This window comes from Camelina sativa, chromosome 16 (assembly GCF_030686135.1).
Source record: "Camelina sativa cultivar CO46 ecotype springtype chromosome 16, ASM3068613v1".
Taxonomy (NCBI): Eukaryota; Viridiplantae; Streptophyta; class Magnoliopsida; order Brassicales; family Brassicaceae; genus Camelina; species Camelina sativa.
The window spans coordinates 29,495,411-29,511,266 of NC_141895.1; the positions used below are offsets into that span (position 1 = coordinate 29,495,411).

General features: G+C 33.4%; 3 protein-coding genes across 7 annotated transcripts; 1 reads left to right on the forward strand and 2 right to left on the reverse strand.

Annotated features, from left to right (window-relative positions):
* Positions 1-2,786: 2,786 nt before the first annotated feature.
* LOC147926085 (uncharacterized) lies at positions 2,787-4,016 on the reverse strand. The gene has a single exon (XM_087492860.1). It carries the CDS (start codon positions 4,014-4,016, stop codon positions 2,787-2,789), a length of 1,230 nt encoding a protein of 409 aa, XP_087348986.1.
* Positions 4,017-6,165: 2,149 nt separating this feature from the next.
* On the forward strand, positions 6,166-11,851 carry LOC104754111 ((E,E)-geranyllinalool synthase). 5 transcript variants are annotated; one of them, XM_087490276.1, is made up of 12 exons: positions 6,166-6,695; positions 7,263-7,464; positions 7,558-7,787; positions 7,905-8,028; positions 8,121-8,239; positions 8,609-8,793; positions 8,895-9,010; positions 9,340-9,438; positions 9,576-9,791; positions 10,299-10,428; positions 10,635-10,880; positions 11,043-11,851. In XM_087490276.1, the coding sequence occupies exons 1-12, from the start codon at positions 6,311-6,313 to the stop codon at positions 11,613-11,615; spliced, it is 2,625 nt and encodes an 874-aa protein (XP_087346402.1). In that variant the 5' UTR covers positions 6,166-6,310; the 3' UTR covers positions 11,616-11,851. The 5 variants fall into 5 exon arrangements, 4 of the variants coding, with proteins under 4 accessions (XP_087346402.1, XP_087346403.1, XP_087346404.1 ...); XM_087490277.1 differs by having other exon boundaries at positions 6,229-6,695; positions 10,299-10,359; XR_015583682.1 differs by lacking the exon at positions 10,299-10,428 and having other exon boundaries at positions 6,229-6,695.
* Positions 11,852-11,948: 97 nt separating this feature from the next.
* LOC109126505 (serine carboxypeptidase-like 32) lies at positions 11,949-15,792 on the reverse strand. The gene is made up of 10 exons (XM_087490280.1): positions 15,456-15,792; positions 15,213-15,320; positions 14,906-15,001; positions 13,849-13,941; positions 13,682-13,767; positions 12,992-13,285; positions 12,775-12,905; positions 12,580-12,675; positions 12,281-12,386; positions 11,949-12,177 (listed from the first exon to the last, which is right to left on the reverse strand). The coding sequence occupies exons 1-10, from the start codon at positions 15,712-15,714 to the stop codon at positions 12,031-12,033; spliced, it is 1,416 nt and encodes a 471-aa protein (XP_087346406.1). The 5' UTR covers positions 15,715-15,792; the 3' UTR covers positions 11,949-12,030.
* Between the last annotated feature and the right edge of the window lie 64 nt (positions 15,793-15,856).

A 15,856-nucleotide genomic window follows, 5' to 3' on the forward strand; every position in this document is an offset into this window, starting at 1 on the left:
GTTATATATTCTTCATGATCCTGACAACTTGGAAAGGACAAGGCTTAATTAATATCATCTTAGCAGAATTATGATTTTGGATTTTAATGGTAATTGTGGTCAGGGCGGGCAAATCCGTCTGCGATCTAGACCGTTCTATTTTTAAAGCGGATAACAGACTATTGCGGACAAACTCAATTTGTATGCAAAAGCGGTCCACAGTTGGTCCACTGTGGTTTTGTCTCTGCTTTATTTAGACCGTATCATTGCGAACAACATTTGCTAAATGATAAATAAAAAGCGGTTTAGTCTGCAGACGGATTTATCCGCCCCAACCGCTGCAACCATTCACATCTTTCATATTGGTTATGTATTGTCTCCCTAGATTGTGAAAGATGAAAAACAATTGGAGGTTCTCTTATTTTTTGTTGGATCATTGTCTTCTTATTTCTTTCTTTCGATAGTACACAGATGTGAATTTGATTGATAGCCTCTGACGCTGGTCACAGTGGCCAAATCAAATCCCACTTTGACTGGTTCCACGTGATAATGAAATTAGCGTGTTTGATTTTTCCAATTTGAATTTGAATAACTAGCATGTATTATGCTTACTGGCATTTTTGCATGACTGGTCATTCTTCCATAAATACTGTATAGTGTTCAACGAGTTATTAATTCGTCTACGGTAAATTAATTAGATAATTATTGGATCTATCACTATTATCATCGCTTTAGTCATTATCCAATACACGTTAGCAGTTAATAATCATCTATCTATCACTCCTTCACAATCACGTAAAATATAATATTTTCAGAAGATAAAAAATTAGTACCCACACAACTATTTTCGATTAGATCTTTTCTTTCTCTGTTAAAGGAAGGTACGTAGTACAAAACAAGAATTGTCATATTTCTAACTCCGGGAGACAATCGTCCTGAACTTATTGAGAACCATAGCATTTTTGTTTTACGTTAATATGTTTCAAGTATTATCTTCTATTTTGATTTGTTTTTTTAATAAAAATGATTCCTGAAAGGCTGAAAGCAATGTTTGTATTCGCAATTTCCGTAATATTAGAAACAAACTATTATCGGTAAAAACATGACACGTAAGTGTGTGACTTTAAAAAAATTGTGTAAGTAAATGAATGAATTTGTTTCTATCATCAAATATTCAAATAGATATATTTTTTTTTTCAAGAATAATACAGTAGCTAGCGCTGTGGAAAAAACTTAACTCAGTATTCACATCATCGATTTATGCAGACTCCCATCTGGCTTCATAAAGAGATGCTTGGTGCAACCCTCCTCTTATATGAAGAAAACTTTTGTCCCCTACTGCACACTACTTTGTGTAGGTTGTCATGAGCCGGCGAGACTAGAGGTTATGGACCCGTCTACAATGTCAAAACGTCTATCGACAATGATTATTCTCTCATTTCGCTATGTGCTCGTGGATGTAGCTCCGATTTACCTTTGGCTCCCATGTGGCAAGTTGTCCTACAACTCTTTTCTCCGACATCTCGTGGCGCTTCCATAGAATTATCCTATCTATCCTTATGTTAACTTTTCCAATAGATTTAGCAATTTGTATTAAACTTTTGAGTTTACCGAAACTCCCAAATCTTGTAATTATTTTTTCTGATAAATGAAAACAAGGCACAAAAAAAAAGAGGGAAAAATCCTACTAGATCCGAAGACAATTGTATGGTTTGACTATCCTCGTCTATCTTTTTTTTTTTTTTTCATTTAGAAACAGAAATTATGATTAAAAAAAAATGGTGTGATATACTTCTACCAAGGTTTAGAATGTATAGTTCAGTAAAACTATGCTAATTAATTAACATATGTTAAATATTCTTCATCCTCCTGAGTGTTTTAGATTACAAATTGCACGCTACAGTTTGGACAAGTATTCTCCCGAGGTTACACGGTCAACTTATAGTAGTGTATATGGCCACCCTTTGTCTATCCCATACCACTCCTAGAATTAAAGGCAAGCCGAACTAAATATTTTCAGTCGTACTAGTACGTATTTCATGATGAATTTTGCATGTTTCACGTTTTCTACGGTTGACACCATAGAGACACATCGTTATTCGAGCTCGATCAGTCTATTCATTTGTGCTATAGCTATACGCAAATTAAAGAACGTATACTATTAAAAATCTTCTGGGATTTGGGATTTGGCATTTGAAGAGTCGATAAATATTTAATTTTACAGAAAAGTCAATAGATATTTTTAATCTTTTAATGTTATAGAACTTCTTTTGAACTTGTATTCTGTGTCTCACGCATATAACGCCATTTGTTTTTTTTTTTATTTTTTGAGAAAACATACAACGCCAATTCCCTTTTCTTTTTGATCTGACTTTTGACTATCCCGCAACTAGAACGCTATTGGATTTCGGTTGGTGCATCCTTAAAAGACATGCAATATGAACACGGTAAGTCGATGGTCGGGCGAACGTATTGCTAACAATCTTGAAGATTTTGGAAACTATTTGACAGTAAAATTAACAATCTTTGCTCCATACAGGGGAAATGAAAGCATAATTCCTTCGGATCCTTCCACATGTTCAATCTTTTTTTCGAATTCAAAGGTATATCAAACTATTTTTTAAAATTGATATATTAAAACGATATGAATCTTTTTCATATGTAAATATAGGTTAATATCTTTTTTTTTTTTTTAACTCATTTCCAATAAATCAATGAAATATTCTGAAGGAACAGTAAAGTTATAAAAATTAAGAAAAGCTAAAAACTGTAAAAACAAATGAAGCCATGAAAACCAAGGTACTAACTCATCCTCGTCGTTCATTCTCAATTTTCTCATGAAGCCATGCTGGACCGCCGAGAGCAAGATATGATTGTAACCGTCCATCCTTGGTAACACTAGGGGCAATCGCCCTAGCCAACTCATTGGCTTTCGGTGAAGAGAGCTTAAAACAGAGCTCTCCCATCACCTGTATCCCTCTAGAAATGTTGGCCAGTTCAGAACGGTACCTTGGCCAATCCTCAGGCGTTTTAATCGCATCCAACGCAGCCTTACAGTCTATCCAAATCTCGCATGAAATAATATGAAGTGCCTGTAAGCTTTGTAGACACCATGTGATACATGACAGTTCTACAGAAATCCTGTTTGATCGAGGTAAAAAAGCATCCCTAGCATGATATAACACATTCCCCTCATGATCTCGTAACAACCAAGCCCCACCACAAAAAGAAGAATCATTCACCCAAGCCGAGTGAAGATTGCATTTAAGATGTCCTGGAGCCGGTCTAGACCATCGTTTTACGACACTTCTCCCTCTCTGAACTTCATTAATTCCAGCTAAACTGATCAGATGTTGCTGCTTTATCCATTCCTCTGAAGTTTCCAACGCAGTAGCAATCAGGATATGGTGATTTGTAACACGCTGTGAGAAAACAAATTCATTCCTGGCTTTCCAAATGCCCCATAAGATCCATGGTACGGCCATCCTTGTTTGTTCCGGCACACCAGGCTTGTTCATCATGTTGAAAACATACTCAATATTTTCGACAATAGAGTTCCTAAAACCATGAGCAGGTAAGGGTACAGTAGTTGCCCTCCAAACTTTATCAGCTAGCACACAATTAAAGAGAGTATGAGAAATGGTTTCCTCTGCATTTTGACAAACTTGACAAATAGGATTAACTTGTAATCCATGATGCTGCATACAATCCGCTACTGCGAGTGCACCAGATAGAGCTCGCCATAAGAACATGCGGATCTTTGGTTCTGTAAGAATACTCCAAATCTTCTCTTTCGTTCTGTTCAAAGCTGCAATATTCTCTGTGATAGGATTAATGAGCTCCATCTCTTTCGAAAGTAGCCAGTTCCCACTCTTCACCGAGTACTTGCCATTATTTTTGTATGCCCATATATATCTATCCTGCAGATGTTGTGCTGGTGGAAATGATCGTATGCGGACAACATCTTCAGGAGTAAACAATTCCTGTAGCTTTAATACATCCCAACTACCCTCAACAGTGATTAGAGAAGATACCATAAGGAGAAGATCAATTGTCAGTATAGGTTAATATCTTATAAACCTAATTTTTTATTTCCGTTAATACTATTTAGCTTTAAATCAAGAAAACTGTTTAACAATATCTTCTCCATTTAAATCAAAGACGATTAAATCAAGAAAACTATATTGTTAATTTATAGCATATATAAAAAACTGATGCACTAGTAATTGATTTTGTATACTCTTTCAAACACACAAAAAACTGATGCACTAGTTGTACCAAAGCTCTCTTTTTGAATATAATTTAACATTACATTAAAAAAAAAAAAATTATAGCATATAAACAAAAAAAATTACAGACTGGTAAAATTAAAGTTTTGCAGGTTTTAAAATTATATCTCACATAATAATGATACAATTTAACGTGATTCAGTTGAGTTGGGAATACTTTTGATACTATCTCTAACAATTTTTGCTTACATGTATTTTATCACTAGATTATCATACTTTCTCATTTAAAAATTGAATATGAATCTCTGTAATTTTTTGCCAATTATATAAGAAAACTCGCAGTTATGAAAGTGAATCAAGCGATAACACTTTTAAAACTTAAAACTACTCTCTTTAATCGTTGATTAAAAACGAAAAAATTACCAAGAGCCAATAACTTAACTAGTAAAGATTTCAGGCGAAAGTCTAGACGTAGCTGGTTTGATTGTTCTTAACACCACACCATATAACTTGCTATGGTCTCGGATCTCAAAAGATGTTGGGTCATATGTCCAAAACCTGTTATCAAAATAAAAAAAAATTGAATAAACAAAAATTTCCAATTCTTTATTTCTAATTTCGACAGTTTTCTATGTTTCTCGATAGCGATTTATTTACTTCTACTTACAGATCAATCCTCCTACCTCACAGTCACGACCAACTACTCTAGTGTCTTTTTTATATTTTATTTGTTACTTTTTTTTTTTAGTATATCTCTTCTTTTCTGCCATTTGAAACAGAAAAAGAGATTCGTTACGACTGACTTATCCGAAACAACCAAACAGACTTTATCACTTTCTAAGCAGTTATATAGTTATTTGATTTTCCAAAGATGGACGAACACGAAGGTTCTGTTTTGTGATACACCATTTATTGTAACAACTAAAACATGGCAATTTTATGCTAAATTATACAGTAAATCTTGTTTCAACTACAATTTGCATTAAACAAAAAATATTTACATCATCATAAATCTCCAGATCAAACCAAAATATTGTGGGAGAAAAATGATTATTCTGAGAAGTACAAAGGTGCAAGTTGTAACGACCCGGAACCGCCGGGTCAGGGTGTTTTAGAAATGACCGATGCCAATATATTATAGGTCACTTCAGAGAGCATCCCGATGAAGCGCTTTTGACGATGGCTTTGAAAATGACTTCCCCGTACAGATGAGAGGGCCGGTCGTTCTAACCAGAAGCGGGGGAGGATGAGACACAATTGAAGAAAATGTGTGGAGGAGACCTAAATATTTCTGGAACAAAAAAAAATATCAACGAATAACATTTGATTAGGTTTTTACGTTGAATTGAGTTTTGTTAATTTGATTAGGTTGAAGTGATATACACTATGTAAATTTATATATGGAAACATCTTTGTCATTAGAGTTAACCGTCGTAAGTATGGATATATCATTATTAAATAAATTATTAAATAAATAAAGATTTTTAAAGACAACGAAAATTAAACCAAGTATTTTTTGGAAATTTAATAAATAAAGTAATTAAACGGCCAAAAAAAAATTAGATGGCGTATTATTCGGATTTTTTCCCAAAATATATATGGATATTAAAACAAACGGTAAAGATACCGGACAATTTTTGACGAGATACACATATTTTCAGTATTGAAACAAAAAATATTTACATCATCATAAATCTCCAGATCAAACCAAAATATTGTATATATTTAAATTTCAGTATTGTTTTCTGATTTGTTTTTTTTTGACAATTTTTGTGAGGTGTGAAAGAGATATACGCATAATGATACATTTATACGTGATATCTGGGATCACATGGGGATGTAGTATAATTCCTTGTATGCATTTATTAATTGGAAGACCAGGCGAGGAGTGGACCCTTCGTATGATAGAGGAGAAGACCATTAAAATATTCAAACTATGCACATTTTTCACATTCTTACATTTAAACTCAATAGGCATACTCGCTTCCTCTATATAAACACAACCAGATTAGTGACCCATACATTATATAATACACACAATCTAAAAGACTATCCTCCTAGACAAAAAAAAAAAAAAAAAAACAACAACAAGTACAAAAACAATGAAGTCCTCTTACGGTTCTTCCTCTAATGATCTCCACGCTTTGGTCAGTGAGATCAAGAGAGAAATACAGTTGTCCAACATTAATCTTGATCCTTACTCATTTGTCTCTCCTTCCGCCTACGACACGGCTTGGTTATCCATGATCGAAGAAGACAACAACGTAGGTGATGATGAGCTTAAACCGATGTTCCAAGATTGTCTAGACTGGATTATGTGCAATCAAAACGCAAGAGAAGGTTTCTGGGGAAACTCCGGTGGTTATACTCAAATGGCTGATGCCGAAGCCGAAGACGGCGAAGAGGACATGTACATTCTCACCTCTACTCTTGCTTGTGTTGTAGCACTTCACAAATGGAATATTGGGTATTTTCATCTCCAGAAAGGTGCGTAATTAGCTTTTTGACTTTGTATTTTTGTGGCTCTTTGAAAAACGTTTGTACATGTAAAACGTAGCTCACTACGTAAGCAGACTCCGACACGGTTGGTCTACTGCGTAAGCATTTATCAAAAAATCTCATTACGTAAGCATCACATGCATGGCCCATGCGTTATTCACGTGCTAATATATACAAAATACGTCTTTTTTCTTTTTGGTCAAGTACAAATACGTCTTTGGTTTTTTGTTCCAGCGAAAATCATATACTTGTGGTTTATCACGTGTTTTTTTTTTTTTTTTTTTTTTTGTATGCTTTTGTGAAGCTGATAGTGAACATACAAGAGTACTCACACGCTAACAAACGGCCATTTCTTTTCAGCCGTATGCATGGTGTTTACATATACATTAATTTAACAGTGTTAACGACTTTTTGATTAAAAGTGGTTAATGTTATCTTATACTTATACATGTGGGTCATAACTATATAGAATCTTACTTATTTCAGTTCACTTGCATCGTCATCTTGTAAATGAAACAATTTTTTACTAACTACTTTACTTTTTTTTTTTACTAGGGAGAAGATATATCGAACGAAGTACGGAGATGATAATTGGCAAACAGATCCACGAAAATGGATCTTATCCTCGTTGGTTCGTTATCAAATTCACTGGAATCCTAGAGCTTGCTCAACAACTTGGCTTACACTTTGTCTTCTCTAGTCGCTGCGTCAAAATGATCAAAGAAATGTTTTATCAACGCCAAGAGATTCTCAAAAGGTAAAGTTACACAACTCCTCCTCCAAAAATTTCATCATAAACATATATATTTTTATTTTTTTAAATCAATTTTTTTGTTTTCTGTTTTCCCAGAGAAAAATTGATGGGTAATTGTAACCATAAACCTCTACTAGCCTATCTAGAGGCATTGCCATTGAAATTATATGTTGAAAATCATGAAGACACCATTGTTAAGAGCCTCGACAATATCAACGGCTCTTGGTTTCAGTCGCCTTCAGCAACTGCATCAGTGTTTATGCTCACTCGCAACACAAAATGTCTAGCTTATCTTCAAAATCTCGTTCAACGATGCCCTAATGGAGGTTAAATATATTGAAATTTTAGTTATCCCAAAGCTATGGATAATTTGTATATTATTTTTATTTAATTTCATATTTAATAGTTAAGTAACAAGCTACGTGTAATTTTTTTTGTCTCAGTGCCACAAAAGTACCCTCTCAATGAAGATCTCATAAAACTCTCCATGGTCAATCTAATCGAGAATACTGGTTTAGGAGAGTTCTTCGGTAGAGAGATTGAACATGTTCTTCAACAAGTTTACAGGTGAGAAAACATTTTATAGTCAACTATTTTACTTTTCTATATATAAATATATAATATGTAAGAAAAGCTTATCTTTTCCATATAATTTTAAGGCGCCACGACGAGGAAGAAGATGTCAAGAAAAAGCCCATGAGTTACGTGGCAGATGAGTTGCACAAAGACTCTCTCGCATTTCGGATGCTAAGGATGCATGGTCGACACGTCTCACCTGGTAAGAATTTATCATTGTATGTCTTCATTAATTGATTACGTTCTCTACAGCTCCATGCATATCAGTTTGTCACTTATTTTTGTAAATCGATCTCAAATATCAACGGTAGTCCTTTCAAGGCAGAAAGCACTACATTTATAGTTCTAATTTAAGTTTCTTGTTCTTTGGTAAAGGCAATTCTTCTAGTTTGCTACATAAACATTGTGTTCTGTTTTTTTTTTCTGAAAATTTTTTATCAAAAAAAAAAAAAAAAAAAACTATTCTCTGTATTGTCGAAGTTGATGAAAAATAATTCTTTGTCCTTTTCGATACTGAGTCTTTTTTTTTTTTTTTTTGGAGTTTAAAAGCCTTAGTATATATACATTGCAGGAAGGTTTTGCTGGTTCATGAAGGATCAAGAAACCCGATATAATTTAGAAAGAAACATAGATTCTTTCTTGCCTGTAATCCTAAGTGTTTACAGAGCTACGGATCTCATGTTTCCGGGAGAGCATGAGCTTGAAGAAGCAAGAGAATATACTCGGAGTTTACTCGAGAAACGTCGCTCTAGAATGGTACACGACTAATATTTCTTAATAATTTGATGTATTTTTAGTTTTTTAGTGATTTAAAATACATTGCTTTATAATTATACTGAATAGTGATTGATCTGTAGATTATTCATGAATTAAGTACTCCATGGATAGCTCGACTCAGACACCTTGATCATAGAATGTGGATTGAAGACAAGAACTCAAATGTTCTCTCAAGCGGAAAAGCTTCCTTTCTAAGGTATATACTATTTATATGTAATCTATAGGGGAAACGTGCTATCTCCCCCCCGCCCTCTCCGAAAACTATGGGTTGGTCTTGGTTTAGAGATTAAACCAATGTAATCAGGTCACGAGAGATATAGGTTTCAAACTTTTAATTTGGGAGAAATATGTTTCAAACTTTTTTCTCGGCTACATATAGATCGGGTCAAAGTTTGAGCTCTATCTACCTTAATATATATGATAGTTCTCGGTAAGGGGGAAATAACATGTCACCTATTTATAAATTAGATCCCATAAAAATAAGATAATTTATGGGGGATTGTGTTTTTGTGTTGTTGGCAACAGACTGCATAGTTCATATAGCGACAAAGTAATTTATCTTGCTGCAAGAAATTTCGAGTTTCAACAAGCCAAATATCGACGCGAGCTGGAGGAATTGACAATGTAAGTAGACTTTAACTAGTTTACACTGCATAGTAATCGTAATAACAAAAGAGACTTCAGTATAGGAAACTAGCCTTTTGGTATACAAACTACATTCCATGAAGTGATATATACCTAACAATAGCGATTTGAGACAGGTGGGTAAAGAAATGGGGACTTAGTGATATTGGTTTCGGTAGAGAGAAGACAACATATTGTTACTTTGCAACTGTCACTTCGTTGCCCTATGAATATGCCATCAAACTTGGTAAGCTTACAGCAAAGAGTGCCATCCTCATCACAGTTGCCGATGATTTCTTTGATGAAGAAGGTTCTTTCAAAGATTTGGAAGCTCTAACGAAAGCAGTCTTAAGGTAAATTATTATTTAAAATTCGGTTATGCTGGCTGGCGTGATTAGAACATACCTGGAGATAAGCTATTGATCCATTGATTCTGAGAATATTAAGAACACTAAGATAATCCCAATTTACTTTTTAATTTATAAAGAAAAAAACTATAGAAATTAAACTATTAGCTTGAACTGATTGAGATCTCTGTAAATTCATGAGAAAGAATGATAGAGAAATAAGAAATTCGTTTAAAAAACCAAAAAAGAATGATAGAGAAAATACTATCTTTTCAGCTGTTTTATTAGTCATTAAAAAAAACAACAGCTTCATAAAATCAAAAGCCATACTGACTATTTAAAAAAAAAAAATGAAAAAAGAACTCTAGAAAACCGCACATGGGATAATTAGTAAAGTAAAGGGTAATAATGTAATATAAATTATGGATAATAAGCATAATTTTACGTTTCATAAGCACTTAATTATTTTGTTGATTCTAATTGATTCAATTATTGTTTACGTATAAATGATAGATGGGAAGGAAAGGAGCTTAAAGGTTACGGCAAGATCATTTTTAAAGCACTTGATGATATTGTCAGTGAAACTGCAGATACTTGTCGTAAGCATCACGGAACCGACATAATCGTCCATCTTCGCAACATCGTATGTCTCTTTAATTACTCGACCCAATCCATAAAAAAAAAGGGCAAAAACATACATTTTTGAAGGAAATGACATATCTTTCGATAAATTTAGGTTCACGCGCGTGTTAAAAAGAGAAAAAAGAAAAAAAAAAATCAATTTATTAAGAGTCAACTAAGGATTATTATATATTGGTCTCTGTTAATCTGTTATAACTATATATGTAGTGGGGTGAAACATTTGAGTCATGGCTACGTGAAGCTGAATGGAGTAAGAAGGGACACACACCTCCCATGGAAGAATATATTCGAAACGGAATGATCTCAATCGCAGCACACACCGTTGCTCTTTCCATATCATATCTCGTAGATCCTTGTTTTTCCCAAGACAAACTCAAACCCGGGAATTACGATAATATGACAACATTGCTCATGATCATACCTCGACTCTTAAATGATCTACAAAGTTATCAGGTGATTCAACGTTTTTTTTTGGGGGTCTAGTCAATTGAAATTAATTTAAGGGGGTTAATCCTGTGACTTGGATAGTGTGAGGTTAAAAGAATAAATTTCTAATTTTTTATTCTCACTCTTGTACTTAAAAGATCAAATTTGTCATGCAACGTTATTTTGCAGAAGGAACGAGAACAAGGGAAGATCAATTCCGTGCTGCTCCACTTGAAGAATCATCCAGACCTCGAGATTGAGGACTCGATCGCTCATATCGAAAAGATAATCGATTCGAAAAGGAAAGAGTTACTGGAGCATGTACTAGTAGATGGACTAAGTGATTTACCAAAACCATGCAAAGAGATTCACCTGTCTTGTTGTAAAGTCTTCGAGATGTTTTTTAACAAGAAGAACCGCTACGATTCCGATACGGAGATGCTTCAAGACATTAAGAAGGCTCTCTTCGATCCTGTGAATGTTTATGAACAAGCAGAGACCGAGCCTTTGCCACTGATGTCACATGGTGATGACTTTATGATTCTTCCTTTGCTTTTGACCAGCATGCCAAATATTCTTGAATATAAGGAGGACGAATACGGAGCCATGAAAACATCTATGTGCTTGAGAAGAAGTTATCGTGTTCAAAAACGCTTTATGGTCTCACAGATTGATGATCATCGTAAGCCTCTCAAGATTGTCGCCTCGCAGCGGAATCCGGCACCAATGATCCAACCAATATTCTCACCATGCTTCTACTAATTAATCTCTTATCATTATATATTATTATGTATAGATTGGTAAATAATCATTACTCTGTTACATGTTAAATAGTGTGTATTTGTGTGTGTTTGTGCATACTGTTAAGATAGATGTGAGTGTGAAAGATTTGGAAACTATGTTGTTTTCAAATTGATTTATGATAGCTATATGGATTGTCTTTAAAAAATGTAAGAATCTCATATTCAAAGTGAAATGGATCTATATATATTAGAAAATTTTAATTTGTTATAAGATATATTTTAATATACAAAATGGCATTGGTGCATCTCCTCATTACCAGTTAGTTTAGATTTGGAAGTATGACTCCTAAAATAGTATAAAATCTTGGATGATCCGGTGGACTATTTCCTTATTATTATTATCAATATAATTTTCAGTATAATATAGGTTTTCTCTATCGCGATAAAGGAGGATTAACTCCATTTAGATAGGCCGAGAAAAACGCAAGGGATTCGCTGGGTTTGAACGAAGGTACATCATGTCCTGCTCCTTTGAACGTTGCAAACGTTAGACCTTCATATTCTTGAAACCATCCACTTACCTAACAATCATAAGACAAAACATATATCTGATCACACTTCCATTAACTCGTACTATATGATGAGATATCAATTAATATCATTTTTGAGTGCGATCATTTTCACCTGTTTCTCGTGATACCACGGCCTCCAAGTCGTCTTGATGGGTAATTCTAATTTATTTATGCAGTACCTTGTCCCAAGTACGGGAACTCTACCGTCGGTATCTCCGCTGAGCCAACACCAAGGAGAAGATTAAAAAAAAAAAAAAAAAAAAAAAAAAAAAAAAAAAAAAAAAAAAAAAAAACACAATATCGGATATCCAATAAATTTTAGAATATACGGTTTGGTCCATGCATTCATCTTTTGTATTTTCTTGGTTAACTGTTAAATGTGAAAACGGGAAATTTTAGAAGCAAGTTTACCTGTAAACCCATATTCTTATTCCTCCAGCGATTAGTTTCTTATATATGGGCAAAACCGAGGGCTTTGAATCAGCCCAATTATCAAACATATCATCGCTGTTTCATGGAAAACGAATGGAGATTATTTTGAGTGACTTATATAACGTGAAAGTAATTTAAATAAAATAAATGAATATGAGAAGGTAGTGTACGTACTTGCAAATACTCCAATTCTTAAGATGAACACCATCACTTGCATGAAGAGCTTTCTGAACATCTGCCCTGTTGAAGAATATTCTTGAGTAATCATCCAAACACGGGTCGTATCCACCCATCAGCCTTGGTATCTATTGAGAGTTTCAAGTAAGCTTTCTTAGTAACACACAGTATTGTGACATATATTCAAACGCAGAGACAAGTCTTAATTAATTACCATTTTGGAGTTGGCTAGATTAGTCTTGAACCGGGTCGAATCAACGGAAGAATTAAGCGTAGAATTTTTAATGCATGTAGGAGTATAGAGACTGTACTGATCAATTTGGTGATATTGTTTTATTATTTCGTCTACGCCTTCTTTGCATTCTTTAACATCCCAAGTAGTGTTACTACTGAAATTGCAAGTCCTGCTTATGACTCCATATGTCTCGTCTGATATCACGGCATGACTCCATGCGTAATCCACATATCCTTTCCAATCTTCAGCTTCCGATGTTTCAGGATTTCCAAGCTAACCAATGAGAGAAGTAATAATAAGGAAATATCATCAAACTTTAGAGAATTTTATCAAAAGTTAACACATAAATAATTGAATATTATTAATAAGAATCTCACATTTTTACCAAAAAAAAAAAAAAAAAAAGAATCTCACATTTGTAGTAAGATAACACATGTCAATATATAGACTTGTTTCGAACATTTTATGTTGGTTTTGTATGTTTTATGAGAATTAAATGTATCAAAATACTGAACTCTTGAGTTATGATTTATTTAGTTGATAAACTGAATAATATAAAATATAACTTCTTATGGTGTTATTAAAAACGTATTGAAATGTCAAATGTCCATAAACATCAGTGAAACTTGGTATCGATGTTTATGTATGTAGTGAAAGAAATAAACATACCAAAATGCCCTTAAGCTTAATGTGACGTGATGAGTTATCAATGTTCTTGTCATAAACGACCTCTGCAAGCTCGGGTATGTACTTTCCTGCATGCGTTTGTTTATATAAATCAAAACCATAGACGATATATAATACATATAATGTTTTTTGTACTGATTAGTCCAAACCTGCATAGCTCTCTCCTGCTATATAGAAATCGTTTTCTCTGTAAGCTGGGAATCTCTCTAACCACTTTTGGATAAAGGCGTATGCGTCTCTTGCTGTTGATCATGTTATAAAAAGTCGTCAGTCGTCACGTTCGTAAAGTACATGCCATAATAATATGTGACTAATATTGTATTTGAATACCCGAAAAATTATGCAAAAATTGAAAAATACACTGACTTTTTTTGTTAACTTGAAAAATATATTTTTTAAATGAAAAGTACCCCTCAACACTTATAATTAATGAAAAAAAATTACGGATAGCATTGTTATCATCATTATGAAACGTACTTCTTCATTAGTCCAGAGATAGAAATAACTAGAAATGTGATAATCAAAATAAACATGATTGTTGACTTTTGACTATATGTTAAGTAAGTTTATTGTCTTAGTAGATCAACGTAAAAAAATATAAGCCTGTATTTTGGTAATATACCAACCATCTTAAAATATAAATCGACAACGTATTTAAGTCTACTTATTATATTAAGGCAATAAAAACGACTCTTGTGTTGCCAATATATAATTCAACCAAAATGAATATAAGCCGACCGACAAAATAATTTACGTGAAGATATTTTATCAATTCAAAACAGTAAAAATCTAATGGGGATAAATAAATCGAGAAAAATAAAATGTGAGTCGAGGAACATGAAATATAAGTTGACAGTGTAAATAAGTCGTTGGTTTTAAAAAATCAATGAATTAGAATTTAGAATATAAACCATTTGTTTCTAAACAGGTTAACTTTATTTTAATTTTCAGTTGACCAACACAGAATATAGGTCAACGATTCAAACAAGTCAATTTTTATTAATAACATGAAGAAATCTATTGACCGAAAATGTCAACTAAGAAATAAATAATTCAACCGTTAGCAAAAATGTGTAAACATGAGTATAAGCTATGCTCTTTTAATGGATCACAAATGTCATAAAAATTCGGATCGGATATCGATTCCATGGTCACACATAATCTAATATATACACTTAACAAAAAAATAAGTAGTACTGTACTTACCTGTAAAATCATCGCCAATTTTTTTGTAGTCAGTAGTTGTGTTAGAATACGAAAACCCAACACCAACGGGAGATTCTAGAAACAATATGTTGGCCACTGCATCAGCAAATTTAAACACATCTATTAACCTATTAACCTTTATATATAATTAAAATCCCTAACTGGAAATTAAAAGAACATGACTAGCTATAAACAAAAATCATTCTATTCATTACCATGTGAGATGAAAAGCCCATAAACTTTTGTATATATGTAGTACAAGTTATATATATATATTGTTAATGTAACAAAAAAAAATTGTGTATACCATGATTCCATGCGTGGGGGTTAAATTTAAGACTGTTTCCTTTGTTATCCACAAGAAATGGACCAATTTCTTGTATTGCTCCGTATCCCACGGAAGAACATCCAGGGCCTATACTTAAGAGTATAGATATATATATCAGAAAAACAGCAATATAAGTCTCCCACTAAATTTAAAAAAAAAAATATTATATGTGCAAATTAACATAATATGTTTCCTTAGAAGTCAAATGTTGAGTTTGATTACCTCCATTAAGCCACAGTACTAAAGGCTTCTGGTTTGGGAGTCTCATAGCCTCGAAAAACCAATAAAACATAGCCCTGCCATTCTTTTTATCAACTGGGACATAACCGGCATAATGTTTGAAGCTCACACTAGATTGACCAGGCAAATCCGTGACGAGATCTCGCATTGCTTCTTGATTATCAGATGAAACAAACATGGAAAGAGTGCAAAGACATAGCGCACTCAAGAAACTGTAAATGTTCATTTTTTGATGAGTCATTAGGGAGTGAGATTATATAAAAAATAAGAGAACAAGAAGTAAAATGAGGTGGTTGAGAGATAAGGCTTGGATTTTCATATAATTTATATGGATTTCATCTAATTTATACGGAAAGATTGTGTGAATTGATTTTTTCTTTTGC

Excerpts from the sequence above, each read along its gene's own strand:
- LOC104754111 (XM_087490276.1), top strand. The coding sequence starts at position 6,311 with ATGAAGTCCTCTTACGGTTCTTCCTCTAATGATCTCCACGCTTTGGTC. Across the intron at positions 7,465-7,557 it reads CGCCAAGAGATTCTCAAAAG|AGAAAAATTGATGGGTAATT; the intron begins GTAAAGTTACAC and ends CTGTTTTCCCAG. Across the intron at positions 8,240-8,608 it reads TGGTCGACACGTCTCACCTG|GAAGGTTTTGCTGGTTCATG; the intron begins GTAAGAATTTAT and ends TATACATTGCAG.
- LOC109126505 (XM_087490280.1), bottom strand. The coding sequence starts at position 15,714 with ATGACTCATCAAAAAATGAACATTTACAGTTTCTTGAGTGCGCTATGT. Across the intron at positions 13,942-14,905 it reads AATTGGCGATGATTTTACAG|CAAGAGACGCATACGCCTTT; the intron begins GTAAGTACAGTA and ends CATGATCAACAG. Across the intron at positions 13,768-13,848 it reads AGCAGGAGAGAGCTATGCAG|GAAAGTACATACCCGAGCTT; the intron begins GTTTGGACTAAT and ends AAACGCATGCAG.
- LOC147926085 (XM_087492860.1), bottom strand. The coding sequence starts at position 4,016 with ATGGTATCTTCTCTAATCACTGTTGAGGGTAGTTGGGATGTATTAAAG.